The sequence below is a fragment of the Branchiostoma lanceolatum genome, chromosome 11 (assembly GCF_035083965.1).
Source record: "Branchiostoma lanceolatum isolate klBraLanc5 chromosome 11, klBraLanc5.hap2, whole genome shotgun sequence".
Classification (NCBI taxonomy): Eukaryota; Metazoa; Chordata; class Leptocardii; order Amphioxiformes; family Branchiostomatidae; genus Branchiostoma; species Branchiostoma lanceolatum.
The window spans coordinates 14,026,144-14,050,055 of record NC_089732.1 but is presented as its reverse complement, the minus strand read 5'-3'; the positions used below and the strand labels follow the sequence as shown (position 1 = coordinate 14,050,055).

Sequence of the window (23,912 nt, the reverse complement as noted above, 5' to 3'; positions counted from 1 at the left end):
AACGTTTCGGTGACCATCTGTCACCTTCTTCAAGGCAATTCTGACTGGTTCACATATGTAAATATTTTACGTTGGGGAATGCATCTCATTATGTATAAGCAGCAACACCTGTGCTGCATTACTATGTGAACCAGTCAGAATTGCCTTGAAGAAGGTGACAGATGGTCACTGAAACGTCGGTGGAATAAATCTCTTGGTTGTGTAAAAAGAGTCTTTTTATACAGTCGTAGGGGCAGCTTGACAGTCAACATACTATAGAAGTCTTTTTGATGTACAACCTATAGAGAACTGAACAGTCAGAATATGGCTCGGTTACATGTAGATCTGTTTTATTATGTAAAACCAATAAACGTTGTGTATTTGGTAGCTATCGCCTTTCACAAATCTGGGTTGGTATGTACAAAGTTAAAACAGCCATTACTGTACATTGTTAGATGTTTCTGTTTTATAACTTAGTGAAAACATAATATTATCAATAAACATGTTTGCAGTTTTCCATAAACAACTTTTCAAGCTTTATGTCTCATCAGATGATGAATTTGATCCATAATCAAGACCTAAGACATTTTTATGTGTCCTCAAGTAAGACTCCTTCGAGCAAGTGTCTCTTTCTTCGTCTTGCTTGCTCACAGAACCACTAAGTGTATTCTTCAGATCGGCGTCTTGACTTTTATAAGATAAATTTGGAAGAGAAGACAGACATTTCTTGAGTGTAGTAGATGTGTCGTCTTTCCCCTTCCAGTTGTGAGTGTCAGGTGTGAAACAAAATCTTGGCACAGATTTAAATTCCAGTGGTTTGTCCTGCAGTTCTTTGGACAAACCACTAGGTGGCGTATATGTGCTCTCTTCATGTCTGTAAGTTTTGGCTTCAGCTTCATTCCAAGAGGTACTGTGAGATGATGGTTCATCTGAGAAATCCGTGGCATTGTCAGAAGTTGACGAGGAAGTCTGAGATGACTCTGCTTCAAGTAGAGGTGTGTGAATCCTCTTGAAACTGGGAAGGGCCTCATCTGCAAGGAAACATGAGGAATTTAAAAGTTGTTGTAGATGACTAGAATTCACCATTGTGATTATATCAAATGACAATACATGTTACTAGTAAAACTATTATCATATAAAGAACATGCACTCTGGCCCTAAATCTACAACTTCTGTTATACCCAAAATTATCATTTTTTTCTAATCATACTTCCAGCTTGGGACCCTAACGCCACACCATCTTAATTTCTTGGTTAACAGATTTTTAGTCTTAGCAAAAATAAAAAATCATGAAAACAGAAGGTTGGGGTGAAAACTTGCACCTGACCCTGTTAACTCCCTGAAACTGTGCACTAAAGTAAAAATATTCCTCTGAGATTCTGTGCCTTAAGTGAATATTGCTCTGTCCAAAGGCTTTATGCGACAATAATTATTGAGTCTGAAGAATTTAACAAATTTTTGGGACTGCGTTTCACCTTTCTTACAAGTCTATGAAGGAGAAATTATTAAGAACACGATTTACCATGATCTCTGTCCCTTTTCCTGCTGTACGCCCGTGGTTGCCAGGGAGTTTCCTTACAGCTGGGGTCCAGTTCCTTCAGACGGCGTATGAACCGTTTGTACTCGAAGTGGAGCCTGTCCACCTCCGCTCCAAACTCCGCAATCTTCCTCTCGGGATAGTGCGGAACTGCTAATTGCTGTGAAATCAAGTGTGTCATGATCAGAGAAAAGAATGAAGCTCATTTTAAAACCTAAATCATTGTTTGCATCAAAGAGTAACAAACTAGTTTTGTGCATACAGTAAGTACAAGAAAGTTTATTGCAAATTCCTGCCCGTAGGCTAATTGCAAGTACATGTACATGTATACGTAACACAGAGTGGACGGACAGATAATTATGAACAATATAACATATGACTACTCTAGTCTTAACTACTGACACTAAGTTCTAGCTCATTGGGTTCGGCTTCTTTTTGCGAGACAGTGGAAGACGACTGCTCCCACTTTTTCTGTAATGTGTGGGTTTTGTGATGCTAAGAGGAGAGTAGTTTTCTTTTTGTCTGAAAACGAGGAGAAATTAGGATGGAAAATGGTGGCGTATTTAAACAGCTCATTTCTTTCGTGGTCGTAGAATGGGCAACTTGACACAAAATGTGCAAGCTGCATACAACCTGATGTTCATGATGACTATCTTTTCCGTTTCTAGCTAAAAGTAACACATTGTAAACAATGCCAAGTGGCTCATAATAATGAAAGAACACAAGGATAGAACGGAATAAAGGATAGAACCCATGCGCAACTGCAGATAATCTCATAGATATGAGGCTGAGCAGCAGAGAAGATGAAGAAGAAGAGAGATATTATTAGTCTGTATAACGCAAACTCCAGCTGTCTGGGATTTCTGTCCCCTCCCCGCGGAGTTTGTGCTCGACTAGCCTGGAGGACTGTTATCAAAAATAGTAACACCAATCAGAGGCCAGGATTGCAGCCAGGTCCCCATTGCCATAGAAACCAGCCTAGTTAGCCTGTCTGTTAGCTGTCACACCAGGCAGACGGGAAGGAAAGGATGGGAAATGAGATCTTGGGCGGCTATGCAGTTACAGGGCGGCAAGCCGTTACAGGAGCTTGATTGAGTTCAGGCTAAGATATTATGACCTACCTTTAGGTTGAAGTTGATCTCCCTTTGAATGCTGGGTATCCATCGTTTGACGTCAGCAGCAGTGTGGAGGGCGCCCTGTAGGGAAATAAAACAGTAAAAAGTGACGTCCAGTCTTTTGTTGTTTTTTATCACGGCAGTGAATATGTCCCATCCAATAGGACTTCTGAAGTTAAAGCTTGTACTATAAATTTTGCCCAGACATTAAGTGACATCAAGACCCACTGGGGATTTGAACCCAGAACCTTTTGCTTCTAAGACAGTAAGTCATTGACAGAAGCTTGTAAAATGGCTATGGTGTCAAGGAAACAAGGAAATGGAACTAGAAAAATGAAAACATCCTGGAATGATAAAGACTTTTAAGCAAAGGAGACTGCTGGACAAAAGGATGCTTTTGTAACAGGCTAAAACAAAGTCATTAGATTTCATATGAAACTCACTGTGTTACACAAATAACATACTGTACTACATAGATTTAGATTTACTTACTAGTTTCGGCCTTGGTGGGTTCCTCTCTCTCTCTTCTGTTGTGAAAGAAAACAAGGGAAGCAATGATGGCAGACCTCACCCCGTTTCGCATGTTTGCAAATGCTATTAAAGTTTAAGTGATGCACTTTTGCTTTTGGGGCGGAGAAAACTTGCATATGGGGGGTGGGAGGGGGAGGGGGTTTGATGGAATGTCAGACATTTCGACCCATGGACAGTTCGGCCCCTCCCAAATCAGAACGTTTTGCCCTCAGGTCCAAGACGTTTCGGCCTCAGGTCCAAGACGTTTCGGCCTCAGGTCCAAGACTTTTTGGCCTCAGGTCCAGGACGTTTCGGTTTCAGGGCCAGGACGTTTCGGCCTCAGGGCCACGACGTTTCGGCCTCAGGTCCAAGACTTTTTGGCCTCAGGTCCAGGACGTTTCGGTTTCAGGGCCAGGACGTTTCGGCCTCAGGGCCAGGACGTTTCGGCCTCAGGGCCAGGACGTTTCGGCCTCAGGGCCAGGACGTTTCGGCCTCAGGGCCAGGACGTTTCGGCCTCAGGGCCAGGACGTTTCGGCCTCAGGGCCAGGACGTTTCGGCCTCAGGGCCAGGACGTTTCGGCCATAGGGCCAGGACGGTTCGGCCTCAGGGCCAGGACGGTTCGGCCCTAGCCTCCAACAGGTATCCTATGGATCATTTGGTTCGTATTTCAATGCTTTAATTTCAACTTCTTAATTTCTTTTTCAGATGCAATTTTCCCAGACAGTTTTCAGACACCCGAATTGTATCATCACCGAACCATTTCAAATGTTCAATTTATTACCAGTTATGGCGTGGAATTGTATTGTGTTGTCGATTTCCTTTTCACTAACACATTCATGTTCTTTCAATCATTTCGGTCGCTGCTGAGAATGATCTTGATTGTCAATGTGCTTGCGGTCAGTGGATTCTGGAACATGCTACATGACAGAGTGTTTGCTGTTTCAGGTGTTACACAGGTGGGTTTGGTATGTTTTAAGACTTAATGTTCAATGTGTTTAATGTCTTAAATTCAATTGTTTCACATAGATTTACCTTGCATAGCACAGTGATACACATATTAACTAACTGGGCCGAACCGTCTTCGGCCTGGGCCTGAACCGTCTTCAGCCTAGGGCCGAAACGTCCTCGGCCTGGGGCCGAAACGTCTGGGCCGAACTGTCCATGGGCCGACTGTCCTGATACCGTATAATGCACACTTTTGCATGGTTGGACACTTTCACGTCAACATGACAATCAGTGGACATAACTACAAGTATTGTGATCGCCTTGTTCATGAATTTGGGGTTAAATTTGATGACATGATGAAGATAAACAAATCATGTTTCGACAACACTGGATAAGAATACATACTATCATAAAACAAATTAAACAGGGCATTGTGATAGTCGATTATATAACCCAGCAGCAATCTACCAATATTCAAACCAAGGTGTATTTCCTCTATACCTTCTCTCTGCTTGTGTAGTATGAGACGATTCAACTTCCCGAAATGTTTCTCTTCGTTTCGCGCCATTCCTACGGTCAGCTGTAAAAACACAGCTCGCGATCTTAGACCTGAGATTCGCTAGAATGATATAATCCAAAGATACACAAAAATAACACTTTATAACGTATGCATTCACAAGAATATATATATGATGAATAAAATTACGTTTCAAATCAGAAAATGTATGAAAATTTGTTGCTAACATCCCAAAGCGAATGAGGAGTAAAATAATACGCCATGTTTACTTCTAGTTGTACTTCCGGGTCAATTGATATTTGGAAGTTCAGCGCGACGCTGCGACATCAGTGTTTTGACAAATATCTTTTTAGCGAAAGCTACAAACAAACAAACAAAACAACAAACGGCAAGGAGCTGCAAGAATGGCTGCACAAGTAAGTACCTGATTTTCTATACCTTGAAATGTTTTCAGTGATTTTATGAAAGAGCCAGCTAAAAATCCGCCACATATGTGCCCCCCTCCCACCAGTGAGTTATCATTGGAGCTCTATCCATGAAATTATTCAACCAGCTGCACTTTCGCTTTTCCATCATATTTAAGCGTTATTAAGTTCAGTAACTGCTATATAGTTTTGTATGTATTATAGTATAGTCAAAGTAAAAGCTCTGTAATTTTAGCGGGCTGATACTTGTCTTCAATTTGAAGATTATTATATAAGTAGTCAGACTGATTCGGTATAATTTGGGGTGAAAGTATTCAATGATGACGGATTTCTACAAATCTTATTCAAATAGTTTTTCCATTTTTCTCCAGAGCCAGCCATCCGGTAGTGGTGGTCTACAAGGGGGGCTTCAGGGTCCAGAGGAATTTACAGTTAAAATACAGAAGTGAGTAATGTGGTGACCGTGTAGCCTGAATTCAATCAAGCCTCATGTGACCGCTCGCCGCCCTGTAACCACCTCACAACCCAAGAGGGGAGGAGAGAGAAACCCCCGGACAGCTGGAGTTTGCGTTATACAGACTAGTGACCGTGTATTTATAATTGCCATTTATGAAAATATTTGAGATGTATTCCTAAGGTGGGAAAATTGAAGTGATCTCAAACAAGTTCAGCTCACTGAAGATCTATTCTTCCACTGGTCATGACAGAGAAGACAGATGCAATAAGCTAGTTCGGAGTTGCTACTACGCATGTGCAGTGTCAAAGGTGAACGCCCCCGCGACGGAAACAGTGCTCGCCTCCACATTGTCTCGATTTGCATAACAACGCCCAGACGGGTCTTGTTACTGTCGTGGGGGCCTTCACCTTTGACACTGCACATGCGTAGTAGCAACCGTGAACTAGCTTATTCACAGTATTTACAGGTTCATTGTGCCGGTAATATTCCCCTAGCTCTTTTCGACAAGTATAATGAGCAGTGAACTAGGGCTTGTAGCCCCGTTCTAACTTTAGGACTGCAACCCATGGCATGCATGTTGGGCAAACAACTGCAGCTCCTGATCTCTAGTTCCAGAAACACTAGCTGATCATGATCAGGTATTATCACCTTGCTTCACTTAACTTAAAGTGACCTACCACTAGTATCAGGTGAATCCTAGTCAACTCGCCCCAAGTCCAACTCGCCCCAACTGTTTACTACCAACTCGCCCCAATAGTGCTTATAAAACTTGGTTTTATACTGGTTTTATATGCATAACTCCTACTTCTATATATTACTTTACATGTTAACAAACCTCATGACTATACTTTAACCTTTTTTTTGCTGGCCACGTATTTTAATTGCAACGAACTCGGGATTCGCTGGCGGACCCGGTCGGCATGTTGTCCCGCGTGTCACCGTACACGGCCGCTAGCTCTAGTCTCAAGCATGGCGATCCGAAAGACTGTTGGCTTACCTTATGTGCTAGGAAACTAAGCATGTACTTGAATGATAATTTGAGTCAGCAGTGAGCCATGCTTGAGATTACAGCGAGCGGGCGCAGGTCCCGGTGAACCCGGCGGGCCGCTCGCTACATGGCCCGCCGACGCCCCCGGCATTCATCGGTATTAAATGCCGAACAGAGAAGGGAATGTTAAGATTAGACTTATTTAGAGTCACAAAGCTTTGTTAGCATGTAAAGTAATATTTAGAAGTAGGATATATAAAACCAAGTTTATAATTAGTAGGCCCTGATTAATACTTAAAATTGAGGCGAGTTGGTCGTAAATACTTGGGGCGAGTTGACCTGTTACCGTATCAGATCAGGAAGAATCAGGATCTTACACAGTGAGTTTCTCTATCTTCTTACCCTGATCATTTTTTCTAATCCTCTGTTTTCAGGAATCCCCTCAAGAAATACAATGTGATGAGATTCGCTGCAAACAGTAAGGTGGACATGTCGGCATGGAAGGAGGTGATTTATTCAATTACTGCAGCTTCACATTCTAATTCTGAGCTGTCATTTGCTCTAGGATATGTCCAAGTATTTTACCAAAACATGATGTTACAATCAGAGCTGCATGTAGGAAGCAAGGTAGGAACTATGTTTCACAAGAGATGATACTTGTGTTTCTTACTGCAACGAGTTCCACTACTCTACGGTCGTTCTAGGAAAATACAAATTTTTGAACACATCATTCCTAGGTTGAAAAGTTTGATACTTAAAGGCACGGCTATTTCTTGTCCTGTTCTGAGCTGGTATTAGATACTTATTAGTCGGATGTCCACCAGTTTAGTAGTCATTTTGTACATCATGCATATATATAGTCTGGACATTCTGGACACAACAAAATCTTCATGTCTTCATGCTTTTAGTACATCTTTCTTTACTAGCACCAAGTGTTTCTACATGTATGTTGCTCTTCATCAATGTGGGTTACCTTATTCTGTAGATTTTTATGCAAAGTCTGTGTGATACATAAAGAAAGAAACAAAATTGTGATTTGTACATGTGTAATGTGTGTGTATCAAATAACAGTGAGAGGAACTATGCTATACTGTAGTCTAAAAATGTACATGTACGGTACCTTCAAATTACATCAGGTATTTCAAATCCAACAATCTAATTTTGCTATCATCTTTTCAAATCTGATATTGTAAGATGATTTCCTTTCTTCTGTTTACAATGATATCAGGCCAACATGGAGAGAGAAACCAGTACGATGGACATCTACAAGGACGAGACGATGCCGGAATACGGCGAGGGTAGCGAGTACGGTCGGAAGTGGCGCGAGCAGGCGCGGCAGAAGAAATACGGCATCAACAAGACAAAACTCAAGCTTGAGGACCAGCCCTGGTTACTTAAAGTAGGAGGGAAAGGTGGCAAAAGGTGGGTCTGATTGATTTTTTTGGCACTGCCTCTGGGGCAGAGCCTTAAAGGAGACCCAAGCAATATTAGGGCCCGAAAATCGAATTTTGAAAGTCAATCTATTTAGTCATTTCTATACATCATTAGTTCAAACAACACTATCGTAATGTATAGCAACATCCATCATGCAAAAATATGACGTCACTGTGATGTGAGAACTCACTGAAAATTGTCCCCAGGGTTTTTGTAGGTTCGCGAAACTAAGGGAATTATCCTATGGCATGGTTTGAAATGCTCAAAGTATGAAGTTATTATGCAAATGTGCTAAATAGTGTTAGAAAATGTCACTACCATTAAGATTTTAGCATTTTATTTCCCCATATTTTGGGCCCTGATATTGCTTTGGTTGCCTGTAGGCTTGTACTGTAGCGGGCGCAGTTTGAAAATATTTTCAGTATACAATATGTTTGGTCAAACTTCTTCTATTATACTAGTGACCATGTCAGCATAAGGACCATCTGGCCATTAGGCCACACCAATTTGATTTGTCGCTTCGTGGATTTTTTTCAGAAAAAATTGGAGCGACAGGGCAACAAAAAATAAAAATAAATTTTTTGCAAATACGTACTAGTTGTCTGGGGTGAAGATAAGGGTTTACATAACGTAAAGAATAAGAGGATTATTCAAGTTTCAGCTTTGTATGGCTAATTCTATGCAATGCACCCCTTTCTTTGATCTAGTACTATAATTTCAGTAACAAAATTACCCTTCGCCATGTAATATATCGATTGATATTGAGAAATATATTTTGATAAATGAAAAAATTATAACTTATGATCAATGTGACCACACTTTTAAGGTATGTGCAGGCCTTTATAATCTATTTTGGTGGCTATTGAGTTTTACAACTGAACAGATAGTAAAATATTGGGAGTTAAAATTTGTGAATGGGAATAGATAGTACCCAATTTTTTTTTTGCGTTTCGGCGCCTTCGCGCCGGAACGCAATGTCCTGGCTTTTACCTTGCAGGCAGGTAGGAAGCAAGGAAGCTTGGTTCAACACTGTGTCGCACACAATAAGACCTTATATGGCAATACGTTCCCAAATCCTTGTATAGCCGTTGCCTTATATGGCAAGGGAGCACGAAAAGGCAGGCAGGCCACATTTGCATGACACACAGGAGGGCGACCGCATGTAACTGCTACAACTGTTCGGAAATATCATTGCATTGTGGTTTCGGACTTTGAGTTTGATATCCTGAAAAATGACCATATTACATCTATTCCACAAGATTGCAGAAGAAAAAAAATGATTTCGTCAAGAAAACGACCAAAAATCGGCATAAATGATACCATATAGTGAGGTTATAGCATTACGTACAGAGTGATCGGTTACGTACCGCAGCTTGGCCGATCTGGCAACGCGAAGCACTTCGGACCCAGAAGATCCGGGTTCGTGTCCGTGCATGGATTTTTTTTTTTCTTTTTAGATATTGAATATCAAAAATATATATTGATATTATATTAATCTATCAATATCATATTTATGAATATCATTTTTTCATTAATAAATAAAGAAATATTTTATATTTGTTATTTTTAAATATTCATTTAATATATACAAGGCCTTTGTCTTATGAACAGGACTTCATAGATTCCAAACCCGGCATTCGAATTTTTCTGTTCATTGTAATGGAAAATACCGTGCAGCGGCTCCTATGCGCGGTAAGATGATTCTTGCAAAACACTCGCCACTAAACTTCTATCCCCGATGTAAACAGAGGCTCTTGATGTTGTTTGCTCCATTGTTCAGTATCGACTTCATTCAGACAACACGGACGTGGAAAGTGGCGCCGCTCGGCACAAAACTATGGGAATTTTCATGAATTTTAGCAAAATTACCCAGGAAAATAAGGAAGAAATGTTGTAAATGCGGAAACCAGAATAATACGGATGAGGTAGCTGTTGATTTGTTTGACATTTGGTAGTCATTTTAGATAGAACCTTAGCTGTTATGAACTTCTATTTCACTTAATTACCATAGTGCTGATGATTCAATGGTGCTTTTTCAAATTTTATGTTTTATTGCGTGCCATGTACATAATTACATTGATAGCTTTTATAATGAGCCTATTGTACATTTTACAAATAAGTACAAGTTGTAGGCCAAGACCAGCTTTTTCAAAAGCACTTAAGTTAAGTGACGTAACTTCAAAATTGCTTTCCCCAATCTGCCTTTCTCTATTAAAACAGTACTCATTTCCCAAAATGACAATTTTTCTTATAGACTGAACAGCCCTTGAGTGACTTCCTCTGGCAGATTTTACTTCAAGTAAAGGGAAAAGACAATTCACACTCATAAACGTAGCCGAAACGCCAGCTTTTTTTAAAAGCTCTTGTTTAAATTCAGAATGGGAAAAACAGGACAGGCTATTCCGAGAAGCAACAAAATAAATTGGCGTGGCCTTATGGTCACTTTTTGGTGGTCCCTTAGATTATTTTCCCATTGACCCAAACACCAAAAACCCAGTCCAACTGTTGTAACAAGCTCTCTCGTCACCATCTCAGATTTGTTGGGAGAAAGGAGGGAGGAATCAACGAAGCCTCGTCGTACTTCGTCTTCCGACAGACAGGAAACAAGACCTTCGAGGCGTGCCCCGTGGAGTCCTGGTACAACTTCACACCACAGATCAAGTACAAATACCTCAATGAAGAGGAAGCTGAGGCTGAATTTGAGAAGTACATTGAATTTCTACCTTTAGGCCACACCAATTTAATTTCTTGGTTAACGGATTTTTTTAAAATCTTAGCACACAAAAAAATCATGAAAACAGAAGGCTGGGGTGAAAACTTGCACCTGACCCTGTTCATTCCCCTAAACTGTGTGCACCAAAGTACAAACTTTCCTCTGAGATTCTGTTTTCCTGTTGATTTTCCAATCTAGCATTTTTTTAAAATTCTGTTAACTTCGAAATTAAAATGGTGTGGCCTTAGTTTTGTAAAGTTTTGATACCTTACAATTTTTTTGACAGCACAAGATAAGAATGATCCATTATTATGGACATGTCACCATACAGTCTTGTGATCCAAAAATGGGGTCAAAGTCTTCAGAAACTTTGCTTTAGAACATTAAAAAAATATAAAATTTATGCAGTAGCTACTTAAATTTCAGATTTTCAGGGACACCCGGGCTTAGAGCAAACAGTGCAGTATAATAATATTATCAAGTTGAACAAATTCTTAGAATTCTCTCTGCGTGCATTCCCCAGTAAATTACATTTTTTGTATCCACTTAGATTAATGTTATAGGCATAGAGCAAGAAAGACTTTTTCAAAAAGCTCCCTTGCTTATAATTATGTGATTCTGAATCAGAATCTATAAAGCCGATATAACTGCCATTAGGCATACATTTTGTAACACACCAGCTTTGTAGGCACGCGGCGCGGCAGCAGCTGGTCATATTACACCGAACGGTCTGTTACACCTAGTCTTTGTATATCTGACTGCAACCGTCCTTTAAAGCTACCTAGTGAAGGTGCTCCTACAGTACTTGATGACAACGAGTTCCATTCTACTATGGTTCTCGGAAAATACGAATTTGTGAACACATCAATCCTTGGCTGATAACTCTGGTACTTAAAAGCATGACTATTTCTAGTCCTCTTCTGAGCTGACATTAGATACTTATCAGTCGGTACGTCCACAAGTTTGTTAGTCATTTTGTACATCATGCAAAGTCTGGACGTTGTTCTCCTGTCTTCTTCAACTTGATGTTTGTACAAGTTTAAGTTCTGCTTCATCCGCAGGAGACATAAAGTTTTAAACTACTTCAATATCATGATGAAGAAAAGGCTGGAGAATAAGGATGAGGCAGAAACAGAGGGAGAAACTGAGAAGAACGTGTCGGCCAGAGACGACTTGGTGAGTAGAACAGGAACGGTTATGCATGTTATGCAGTGGCATCATGTTGGCATAATGGTTACGGTTTTTGGCCCAGAGGACCAGGGTGGAACCCCTGTCATGCCACAGCTGTACCCTTAAGCCAGCATCACAATTCATGCGAGCGTCGCCCGACTTTGTAGATTGCCTGAAGCTTGCCGAATTTCAAAATCGCCTGAGCGTCGACCGTATTTTTCAAAGAAAATCTCAAGCGACGTCCGTCGAAAACTAAAAACTAAAAATCCCCCATGAGATAGTACCATCTCTTGGACATGGACGAAGTCAGTATCAACTAACCTGGTAAAAGACCAATATTTGGATCAACTTTTATTTCTAAAAGACGCCCGAAGCCTGTGTAATCGTGCACGCAAATTGATGATGTCATGATGTGCACAGATAGCAAACAGCAGAAAAGTTGAATTTTTGCAAAGACTATTTCTGAATAGTATTAGTGATGAACATGATTAATATGGACTCTTTTTATTACATATCTTGCATCAAAATCTTCAAGCAATGATTATCAAAATCACTAATTTTAATGATTTTTTCCCTTTTTTTATCTAGAAAGTGCGAGAGGGGGACGAATCCGACTCAGACTTAGGTGGCTTCTCCGATGACTCAGATAATGAAGCAGAGGGGAAAAAAGAAAAAGCAAAAACTGCCAAGAAAAAGAAGGATACTAAAGGCCAGAAGAAAAAGAAGAAGAAACAAAAAGGTGGGTAATAAAAACTTTAGATTTGCATTTAGGCCAAAACAATCTTATTTCTTGGTTAACAGAATTTAAAAAAAATGCTAGATTGGAAAATCAGCAGGGAAACAGAATCTCAGCTCTGAGGAAAGTTTGTACATTGGTGCACACAATTTCAGGCAGTGAACAGGGTCAGGTGCAAGTTTTCACCCCAGCCTTCTGTTATAATAATGTCCTCATGCTAAGATTTAAAAAAAATAATCTGTTAACCAAGAAATTGAATTGGTGTGGCCTTACCATTGTTTGTAAACATAGAAAGACTAGACTCATAGCTAAAAATAATTAATTTCTTTACATCTTTGTGTTGATTTCTTTAGTTGCTATCAAAACAATTTTGCATCAGATAGTTTTTCTGAGAAATCCCATCATGTATAGCAAACTACACCAATGAATGTTGGATAATTTTTTTAAAGAAAATGCTTGTTGCACACTCATTTTAGTACAAATCGTTATTCATGGATTAAACCCTGTGCCCATTCATCATTTCATGTGTACAGTTATTAACCTTTGAATTGCCCCCCTCCCACCCCAGGTTCTGATGATGAGGCATTAGAAGACAGTGATGAGGGAGACTACGATGGCAGGGAAGTCGACTACATGTCAGATGAAGATGAAAGGTGACTACTTTATTACAAGCTTTAGACTATGCTATTGATAAGTCTCCATACCACTGTGTTCCTTTATTCTATTTAAGCTGGTGTGTTACGCCTGATGGCGGTTATACCGGCTATATAGATACAGATACAGATTCTATTTTACAAATGGTGCACAGTCTCTAAATCTGGGGAAAGTTGTTGTCCTTTACTCTAAGCTTAACCTAACTTTTGTCAATGTCAGTGATCCCTTGGTGTTGTGTCTGCAGGCCTAAATGCTAGGCCATCAACACCACTTGCTACAAACAGACCAGTCACTAGTAGATTGTTAACATAACTTGCTTGTTGTCATGCAGGCTATTAATCAGTAGCAGGGTGTCCTATGGCTTCCCTACGCCTAGAAAATAAAGAAATTAGACGCCCACCTTTCGCAGCGGACGTCCTGCTTCCCTGGTAATTACATACACATGTGCATGTGTTTCCCCCACATACACACTGCCTCTGGTGTTATTTTTCTCATACCAGTCCCCCCCTCCCCCAATTTTTAGGTGCCCTGTCTATAATTCCTACCTGAAAACCCGTTGTCATGTTGCATTCCAGTGCTTCAGAAGAAGAAATAGACAAGTCCAAAGTGGACAGCACATGTAAACCCTGTCTGTAAATCCTACATGTTGTCAATGTTATATTCTAGTGCTTCAGAAGAAGAAGTGGACAAGTCCAAAGTGGACGGTACATGTAAACCCTGTCTGTAAATCCTACATGTTGTCAATAATTATATTCCAGTGCTTCAGAAGAAGAAGTAGACAAGTCCAAAGTGGACGGTACGGACCTGAAGGGGGTGGACCAGGAGATGGAGATGTCCTCCAGTGAGGAGGAGGAGGAGGGGGAGGGGGAGAAGGAGGGGGAGGCTGCGGAGGGGGAGAAAACAACAGAGGACAAACCTGCCAAAAAAGGTACTTTCTGCTCAATTATTTTGTTTTTTACTTTGTTTAAAACCAACGTATACTCTTATAAGATCTCCATAAGGCCACACCAATTTAATTTCTTGGTTAACGGATTTTTTTTATTTTTAAATTTTAGCACTAGGACATCTTGAAAACAGAAAGTTGGGGTGAAAACTTACACCTGACCCTGTTCACTCCCTGAAACTGTGTGCACCAAAGTATAGACTTTCCTCTGAGATTCTGTTTTCATTTTGATTTAGCAATCTAGCATTGTTTTTATCAAAATCCGTTAACCAAGAAATTAAAGTGGTGTAGCCTACGTTTTCCCAAGGAGGTTAAAATAGGAAGGAGAGAGTTTAAAATTACTGCCTTTTGTCCTCAGTGGGCCGCAAGCGTCAAAACTGTAATTGACATAAACGTGTCAATTGCCCTGATTTCAATGGGCCAGCGCGGCACGCCAGCGATCTGTTACATTGTTTAGTTGCAAATTGGAGCGCCCCGGGGATTAGCAGTTTTAGTGGAGGGACAGTCGTAAGTTCAATTCTAGCTATTTTGAGGAATTAATCTTTTTAGAAATCAGTGAGAGGATCGGGAAAAAGTAGATAGCGGAGAAGACGATCGGAGGAAATTCAAGCGCTGCAACCAACGTTACAGCCTGTGGCCATTTTTATTTCAATAGCCTTGAAACAAGGTTAATCTTTGTTACAACATCCACCCTACAAACTACATGGTCAAATAAAGCGCTGAACTAATACGTCTGCTACATTCTGCATGTAATATGTCAGTCTTTGTGTACAGATCCTAGGTATAAGGGCATATATCTCGTTTCATATCTGCAGCTGTGAGAACAAAATTCGATACATTCTACCATGATTCTACCGATTCTACACACATAATTCAGTACCTCATTGATCCTCCTTCGCCAGCAGAGAGGCACAAAACACAGTTGAAGCCGAGAATTGTAGGCCCGATGCCGAAAAAATGGCCCCGATGCCGATTGTGAAAGTTTGACAAATTGAAATTCCACATCCTCAACCATCTAAAACAAATATCGGCATATCCAGAATAAATCACATAATTTCTACAAAACGACAACATTTGAGGGCACGTTATTGTTCTAAAATGTAAGCTTCGAGCCTTGCAACACACACAAAATGCTGTAACTCGCCCATTTTTCGTCGCAAAACAGAGTTTCACATATCAAAACATTCGCCAATTCAACCCGCCGCCATTGCTGGCTACTGCCCAGTTCTAATACGCACCCCAAATAAGGAGATCCTCGGAAACTGCAGGCATGTCCGCCTCAGCGCGGCGGCCCTCGGAGATTCTCGCCAGCCGTGACGTCATTTTAGGCTCATTTGCATCGGAACTGGCGGGAAAATTAGCGGCTCAGAGCGACACCAAAGCGGCGCCGCCGGGGCTGCCGCACAATGCGACTCAGCGGGATTTATCAGGGCAGAACAAAAGGCCGCGGTGGGTGTTAATAGGCAAACTCTCTCCTTCCTATTTTAACCTCCTTGGTTTTCCCAAAAATATTTTCTTCAATTCAATAATAAGTGCCAAATCATTGATTTTTTGGCCTTTCATGTGTACCTCTAAACCCTGTCTTTATCATTTTAGATATGTTGAAGAAGGTTAGACATCCAGGTAATAAGATAATTTTATTCAGTTGCTTGAGTAACTTTTTTGGCCATCCTCCCAGCAGACCCCATATGTTCGTTCGTTACCTCTCATAGCGGCCCTGCCCTTCCAAGCCCCTGAACACACTTCTGGCGCTGTCGCCACCAAAACAGCATCAGCCAATCAGAAGGTTTGCTAAAGCTCATCTCGAGCAAAGCCGCAAAGGACGCTGGGAAGCTATCAGCCAATCAGCTTACGTCTTACATCGCTACTTTGGGGTCAGAACAAGATAACAAATATTTGTGCCAAATAAGGCTAGCTCATTAATTAGTCATGAGCAACTAACAAATGTTTGTGCCAAATAAGGCTAGCTCATTAATTATTTTGAGCAACTGTCAATGACGCCCCCAGAACCCAAAATCTCTGTTCAAAAGATCAGGGCTGAGACCGGGAGGGTTTGCCGAACATTTCCCGAGCGGGTTTCAGCCCTGATAAAGGAGGGTGTTTTTGGCGTATCATTTTAGTTCCTAGACACATTTACATGTATGCACATTTCTAATTTTAAAATAATGAAGGTTTCGGTTCGGAGTTTTTTTTTACAATTCGGGGCCGACCTGACTCGTTCCCAGAAAAGCAATAGCGCTTTTCCAAACATCCTTTTTCGGCCGATTCAATGTTTCCGATGGATAGGGGTGACTTGTCTTCGAACGACAGACGAATTTGATATTTTCTGTGGAAACGTCATTTTTAATGAAAACCGTCACCAAAAGTAATTTTCATCCCCAAAACTGCTATTTTTAGGGCATTCTTCCAAGGCCGCTGGAAGGAAAATAAGAGTTTTCCTTGGATAATGACTGATATGGGAATAAAGGTCATCTTTCTGTCTGTGCAATTAGGAAAAATGGAAAAATCGTGAGGATACATTTTCCGCAATCTCCGATGGTACGAAACCACGCAAAACGCACATAGAACGCACGATTCGGGTAATCAGGCGACAAAGCCGCGTTTCTGTCATCGCGCACTAATACCAGGAATTACCCGCGGACGACCAAAACTCGGAAACCGTAAAACGCTACGAAGATCGGGCTTTCAGGAAATATTAAAGATAACGCACTGCTTTAGCGATAGCCGAAAAATCGGGAGCCAAAACTACCGAGAAAACCTAGGATTTGCGTCTTATTTCAGGATCTATTTGGCCATTGTGTCAAAACAATTCTGAACCGGAACCTGAATTGGATGGTGTCATGCACACATATACATGTATCCTTTTCCAGATCCATTGCCTCCTGGGAGACGCAATGCATGATGGGTAATGTAGGGTGCATACAAATTGTTACCATGACAACTTATAAACAGGACACAGTATGCATGCAGCATATACCTGTTGTCATGGTGATGATGTTGTTTACACCCTGAGCTACCCAAAGTGCTCACATCATTTTGTTACGGTACTGTTGAATTTGAAATTTTCCTTTTTTGTACAGAAATTGACCATTTTTGTACAGAAGAGAGCAAAAGTACCTGTAATGGCAACTCTTACACTACAAAAAATGGCATTCTTATTTTTTCTTTGTTACGGCACTGTTGAATTTGAAATTTTCCTTTTTTGTACAGATATTTTCCTTTTTTTTACAGAAGAGAGGGAAAGTACTTGTAACGGCAACTCTTGCACTGCAAAAAAAAGCATTCTAATTTTTTCTTTGTTACGGCACTGTTGAAATTGAAGTTTTCCTTTTTTTGTACAGAAGAGAGCGACAGCAGCTCGTCAGAAGACAGCGATGTTGACCTTGAGTCCTCTGCACTCTTCATGCAGGTAAGTGACCCTTGACCCGGAAGTACAAGACTGAACAACAGATCAACATGCATACTAGCTAGAAATCAAAAAGCTTTAGGGTCTCATTCCTGAGTTTTTTCGCTCCATAGGCTTACATGTTATAAAACATGTTTTACATGGCCGCGTTCGTAATGATAGGAAATGCACCAATGTCATTCTTTCTCTGTTGAGCACATTTACCCTAGATCATGTGAAAAAATTGCCAACTATCAGTTGGCATACAATTCCATTTTATGGCAATTACAAACTGCACTCAGCTACACCCCCAAAATAGGTATTAATTTCCAGCTGAAAGCGCTCGACCGCATTACCGGCAATGTCCAGCTGTGGACGTTTGACGCCACGCGCGGCTGCCGAACTTTACCTGTTAATTTCTTTCGTTACTAACAAGCTTTCATCAGTTTGACACTCGAGATCAGTCAGGCTGGCTAAATAGGAATTTCCCACCGATATAAACACACGTTCATGCAGCCGTTCATTTTTGAGGGTACGGATTCTTTTAGGATACCCACTCAGAGTAATACAGGATTGAGATCTTAAAATGGTGCTCCTTGCTGCAATATTATAGAAATGCAGGTAAAGTAAAAAAAAAATCCATATTCTGCTAGCTTTATACATCATAATGACTCCATAGTAATTTGCAGTATACCAAAAATACCTGTAACGGCAACTGTTGTAATTCCCTGGGTACCCAAAGACCACTACTTCAAAAAACCCTCATACTAGTATTATCAAGGCCTTCTCAAGAAGGTCTTGAACACCTCAATATATGAAGTATGCATACCTCAGGGATGCTGCTTAGTTGATCTCTTTAAATTCATAATTTTATTATCTAATGTGGTCTTTAAGTACCCAGTAGAATTATGAAAGTTGACATTACTTTAAAAAGTATTTCTCGTAAGGTATTTTAACATTGCTGTATATCTATTTTTATTACTTCATACTGCATGCACGTTTAGATGCTGGATAAACCATTCTGTGTTAACTTTTTACTACAGGGTATTTTATCCTTATTAAAACCTCCTTGAAATGTTTACATCTTGCTGGACTTTTCTTTCTCTCTCTTTCTTCTTCTGTATCACCTGTAGGACAAGAAAGAAGGCAAACTGAAGGGCAAGCAGGCCAGAGTGAGTAGACATCCACTTCACCCCCTCCCCTGTAATCACAGTGGTACAGCCCAACATAATCCTCACTATGTGATTCTACAGTATCATGTGCCAGTGACATATACATTATACTGAATTAAGCAAAAATCATATTATGAATTCCCTAGAATCTATATGCATGATATCTAACATTGATGTCTGAGTCCCTCACAATATTGATAAGGTTTTCAGTGATTCACAGAGAAAGTTACAGATTGAAACTGAAACAGAAACAATAGCAGTACTTCCAGAGGACTCTGATTGGTCACTAACTGTCTGGATTTAATTGATTGACAGGACAACATAATTGAGAATGATGCTGGGATGTAGACTTCCAGTTTTTCCTGGTTGGATGTCAATCGTCTTGATTAAACTGATTGAGACAGGACGACACATGCTTCGGAATAATGCTGAGATTTGAGTGAAGTATCCTGATTGGCCACTATATCTAACTACATTTGGCTCTAATTGATTGACAGGACAACATGATGACAAATGATAGTGATTCTAGTGAAAAACCACAAGTTTCCAAGTTTTTAGAGATGTTTTGCTCCTATAGGAACAGACTCTAATTCTTTCTTTTTTTTCTTTTCACCCAAGAGGCCACCAACTACATGTAGGAGCAGACAAGTGTGATTTTGCATTGTCAGTGTTTCTAGATCTACACAATGTCGTCATGCCTATGCATTTTTTTCAATGTTTCAGGTCTTGCTACAAGCAAACATGCAGCTGAAGTATTACAGTATATATAATTCACTTGGAAGTAGAAGCTAATCAATCTCAGAGATCATCACTCACCTGTATATTGTTCATGTACCCACCTGTCAATTGTTTTCCACTCTCTCTCTCTCTATCCAATTTTACGTCTTTTATTCCCCATCATATGGGGGTTGGACGTGCATACACATGGATGGGGGAGCCCCAGAACTCATCAAGTGCAAGTCTTTGTAGCAAGAGTTTTTACGGCTGGATGCCCTTCCTAACGCCAACCCAAACCCTATTTCTGGGCTTAGGACATGGGAAATATGTGTTAAGTGCATTTCCCAAGGGCACAACGTCTGGGTGCATGTCCGGACATGTCTGGGTACTCTACTGGGGATTGAACCTCATTGGTTCATAGCCGGATGCTCTGCCACTATACCACACAGACGCCACATATACATGTATCATTCACTTGGAAGTAGAAGCTAAGTCAATCTCAGAGTTCTAACGTCTTTCCTACCTTCTCTTTGTACAGAGTAAGAAGTCCGGGAGGGCTGGAGGGAAGACTGGGTCCAAGGGAACCTCCAGGTCCGGCAGTAGCAGTAGCAGCAGGGCCAGCACACCCGCACCTGATGGGGGCATCGGGTCCACGCTAGCTGCTGCAGCCAAGAAGTTAGAACAACAGAAAGGTCTGTATAATATGTAAGAAGCTTGGAAGATAGTTTGTAAAGATATTTAGATAAAATACTTCCCAGACCTTTTGGTATATAGGTTGGTGCCCATCTCTGTTTCTATACACCTTTCTCATGCGGTGGACATGATAGAATGAAGACGAGGCCAATATTGCAAAGAAGCAAAAGTAATGTACAGATTTGGTTTTCCTCCTAAATTACATTAAGTTTTAAAATATGATATCCAAGTATCAATATTATAACTACTGTAATGCACAAAAAAGATGCAGCAATTTAGAGCTTTGTTGACCGATCCCATAGTCCACGCCCTCCTCCGTCAAAACGAAAAAAATGCAAAATAAAAACATAGAAATGCAAAATAAAAACATAGAAATGCAAATATTCGATGGTGATGCAGCCACTTCCCCATTGGTCGATTCTCTAATTATCAGGTAATCATTGGCTAAACTGCTAATTGTGATTGACAGTAAGGATTGGTCTATTGTTTGCCACAAGGGCCTTGTTTTCATTCTATCATGTCCGCCGCGTGACAAAGGTTGATCTCCACTGACTTGTCCATTGTTCCACTTCACCTGTCTATTGTTCCACTCCACCTGACAGGTACAAAGCGAGCGGCTGAGGGAGACAGTCCGCTGCCGAAGAAGGCTCGCCACAGTCGCAGCCACGACGGGTCAGGGTCTGGCACACCGACAAGGTACGGCAGTTCTGCACACTTATATCCCTGCAAATTTGAAATAATTAACAATAGCACATGTTCACTACTATTTACTTCATGTGCAGTAATTGGCCATCGGAATACTGTAAATGCAGTTAAGTTTGCATGGTTTTTATTTCGCGCTAAGGCGAGTGTTTGCGGTGGTTTTAAGTTCGTGGCAGCGCTATAGTCACATACTTCTACAGTATTGGACAAAAATATTCGCGGTGGCTTTAAGTTCGCGGTGAAACGGTCGCCGCAAAAACCGTGAACATAAAACCACCGCGAACATTTCTGCATTTACAGTAGCTAACCCAATTAACTATCATAGTTATTCTAAGGTAACCATGCCATAATGCCCTTTCAATGCTGTGTTAACGATGCATTGTAATTAGCATGAAAGTTCTTAGTACAAATGTAGTTAACATACAGTGCTAAAACTCAATCAATCCCATACCTGGATCAATTCAGATTCGTAAAGCCTGGTATGAACGTGGTCTTATAATCAATAGTGATTTTTCGCCAAGAAAATTTCTTGCTATAAAATCGCTACAACATAATGACAGAACTTCTGAAATGTGGAATTTTTATGCCATCAATGTGATACTATTTTCCATTTCAAAATGTCTGCTTTTTTAGAAACAAGAAACTTCTCTTCTTGTTTTCAGTGAGCTTGGTCTTACAGAGGAGTCTGTGAGAAGATATCTGATGAGGAAACCCATGACAGCCAAGGACCTTCTTAAGAAGTTCCCGACGGGTAAGACCGGCTTGAACCGCGACCAAACAGTGGCAAAGGTCACCGAAATCCTCAAGAAACTTAACCCCGAGAAGAAAACGATAAACGGCAAGATCCATCTTTGGCTGAAATCCTGAACCGTTTTATTTTTATAGTCGTGTTAAATACATTTACCAGAAGTGGAATTCTTTTATGATGTATTTTTTTGACATAGAAACTTAATTAACATTGTCATGCATTTTCTAGTCAGTGTGATCTCAAGTGCTACAAACTATCTTTGTTCCGAGCTATAACAGTCCCTGACTTGCAAGAAGTTTGTTTGAAAAAATAAAATACCAATGAGAGGCCACTATGGGAGTCGCTATGGCAACTTGTGCAGAACAGATCAACAGTTTCAATTGGTTCCATGACTTAAAAACTCATGGCAACTGTAAGCTTACAATATTTAACAGTCGAATATCGGTTGGTAACGTTAGCCATATTTGGGGGTCTGATTTTGCCGGCTTGCAGGAATATGTCATTGAGCGTCTATACAAGACTAATAAATAAACACCAATAATTCGAAGGGGCACTTTGAACACAATGTAGTCAGGCAATGTGATCTATGTTTACTAATAGATAGATGTACAGTTTACATGTTTATTTCTTTATGATAATATCACCTACAGAAGGAAAAAGTTAGATGTAACTGTTTTCTGGAATTTAAGATTATATTATATACCTTACCACTAGTTGTAAACCATTGTATGAAGGATATTAAACGTTAGAACAACTTTGTCATATGTGTCATTAAATGTAAAAAATATGGTAATCGCCTTTGAATTTCTGGTGACTTAATTTTGCTGTAAGGAGAAAATGGAGTGTGCGCAGTGGTTTTAAGTTTGCCAGGTCGTTCGGTGTAATACAACCAGCCGCTGTCGCACCGCGTGCCTGCGAAGCTGGTGTGTTACACAGAAGGGCGGTTATACTGGCTATACAGATACAGATACAGATACACAGCACTATCGTCACATACTGTAAACAACGAAGTGGTCACCACGAAAACCATGAACATAAAACCACCGCGAAAATTTCGAGAATTACTGTGTACTGTGGCTACATGTATGTGGTACATACAGTCAAAGGTAATTTTTTCATTATTATGTTTAGCCATACCCAGTATGGCTCAACATATTGTTTTTGTACATGTTCTTCTTCTTCTTCTTCTTCTCCTGACAAATCTTCAAATGGAATCTACTCCGTCATTTTTGGGCCAAACGACCTAAAATTTGGCATGTAGGTAAAAATTGCAAATACCCCCAGACCCTTTTTTAATTGTTTTGAAACAGGCCTTAAAATCATTTTTATGGAGTTTTTTTGGGGCATTTTTAGACAATTTTTATATTTTGGGCTCCTGTGCCCTGGTATTGCAAGCAAGTGACCTGAAATTCGGTACAAGGGTGCCTTGAACATGTCCCTACAGGACTTCAATCACATTTCTGGTGTACATCACTTCAAAATGCTTCATTTGGGGGACTTTTGGACCCATTTTCAGACCAAAAACAGGCCAAAAGTGGTATCCCCGTTCCATGTTCTATTTGCTGCTAGCCAAGGAATCCATGTTCTATATAAGGATTCCCGCATTCCATTTGCTACTGGCCAAAGAACATTGTTCTATTTAGGTCACCTGAGGTCATATTGCAGGAACACACGCAAGCCTTTGCAGTAAGAAGCTCTTGGGGTCTCGCAGAACTTGTAGAGAGAATTTTTTTGCACGGGTGATTTTGGAACAGTCAATTTATGCATCGGGAGGGAGATTGGCGAAGTATGATGCTCTCGGCACAGAGCATGTTTAAATGGGCGGTAGTCTCGGGACCATCTCGGCTCCATATTGCCTGTGACCTAGCCAGGCTAACTACAGCCGAACAGAGACTAATAAACAACAACAACCGCATAGCCATAACCCTCTTCGTATAGGCAGAGTACCTCTGAACGGCACGTCTTCCCCAGAGCGAGAAACTATGCAAATAAGATCTAGAGTTGAAGCAACTTTTAGGTCAGCCGGAAGATAGGGCCAATGACGTAATGACGTAAGTAGGTCATATCGTTTAATGAGGTTGAGAGAGGCATTTCACGACATCTTGGTTTTCTGTTCAAGCAAGTGCCCATGTACTTCTCACAAAGGCTTCTTGGGAGTTTCATACTATTGTAAATGGAATCATTCAAAAAATGACCCATCGCACCAATTAATGAAAACAAGGTATAGGTTTTGTTTATCTGATACCTATGTATAAAGTCCGGTGAGATGACCAGAATGAACAGGACTACCCAAAGTAGCACAAACAGGGCAAAGTCTGACCAGGCCTATAGGTCGTTAGCATGTGTACCCGCCTGTGGAAAGTATGTGAACA

General features: G+C 40.6%; 2 protein-coding genes across 3 annotated transcripts; one reads left to right on the top strand and one right to left on the bottom strand.

The window, feature by feature from the left end:
* Positions 1 to 312: 312 nt before the first annotated feature.
* Positions 313 to 4,693, bottom strand: LOC136444637 (uncharacterized). The gene is made up of 5 exons (XM_066442287.1): positions 4,588 to 4,693; positions 3,124 to 3,158; positions 2,638 to 2,712; positions 1,502 to 1,676; positions 313 to 1,010 (listed from the first exon to the last, which is right to left on the bottom strand). The coding sequence occupies exons 1-5, from the start codon at positions 4,652 to 4,654 to the stop codon at positions 517 to 519; spliced, it is 846 nt and encodes a 281-aa protein (XP_066298384.1). The 5' UTR covers positions 4,655 to 4,693; the 3' UTR covers positions 313 to 516.
* A 186-nt stretch (positions 4,694 to 4,879) lies between these two features.
* Positions 4,880 to 22,298, top strand: LOC136444568 (general transcription factor IIF subunit 1-like). Of its 2 annotated transcripts, XM_066442176.1 has the most exons (14): positions 4,881 to 5,019; positions 5,400 to 5,473; positions 6,908 to 6,980; positions 7,702 to 7,895; positions 10,443 to 10,613; positions 11,682 to 11,796; positions 12,379 to 12,529; positions 13,095 to 13,179; positions 13,939 to 14,108; positions 17,465 to 17,532; positions 18,642 to 18,680; positions 19,936 to 20,089; positions 20,693 to 20,786; positions 21,455 to 22,298. In XM_066442176.1, exons 1-14 carry the CDS (start codon positions 5,008 to 5,010, stop codon positions 21,657 to 21,659), a joined length of 1,605 nt encoding a protein of 534 aa, XP_066298273.1. In that variant the 5' UTR covers positions 4,881 to 5,007; the 3' UTR covers positions 21,660 to 22,298. The 2 variants fall into 2 exon arrangements, with proteins under 2 accessions (XP_066298274.1, XP_066298273.1); XM_066442177.1 differs by lacking the exon at positions 18,642 to 18,680 and having other exon boundaries at positions 4,880 to 5,019.
* The last annotated feature ends 1,614 nt before the right edge of the window (positions 22,299 to 23,912 follow it).

Excerpts from the sequence above, each read along its gene's own strand:
- LOC136444637 (XM_066442287.1), bottom strand. The coding sequence starts at position 4,654 with ATGGCGCGAAACGAAGAGAAACATTTCGGGAAGTTGAATCGTCTCATA. Across the intron at positions 3,159-4,587 it reads ACTACACAAGCAGAGAGAAG|AAGAGAGAGAGAGGAACCCA; the intron begins GTATAGAGGAAA and ends CTTTCACAACAG. Across the intron at positions 2,713-3,123 it reads ACCCACCAAGGCCGAAACTA|GGCGCCCTCCACACTGCTGC; the intron begins GTAAGTAAATCT and ends ATTTCCCTACAG.
- LOC136444568 (XM_066442176.1), top strand. Across the intron at positions 12,530-13,094 it reads AAAGAAGAAGAAACAAAAAG|GTTCTGATGATGAGGCATTA; the intron begins GTGGGTAATAAA and ends CTCCCACCCCAG. Across the intron at positions 20,787-21,454 it reads GGGTCTGGCACACCGACAAG|TGAGCTTGGTCTTACAGAGG; the intron begins GTACGGCAGTTC and ends TCTTGTTTTCAG.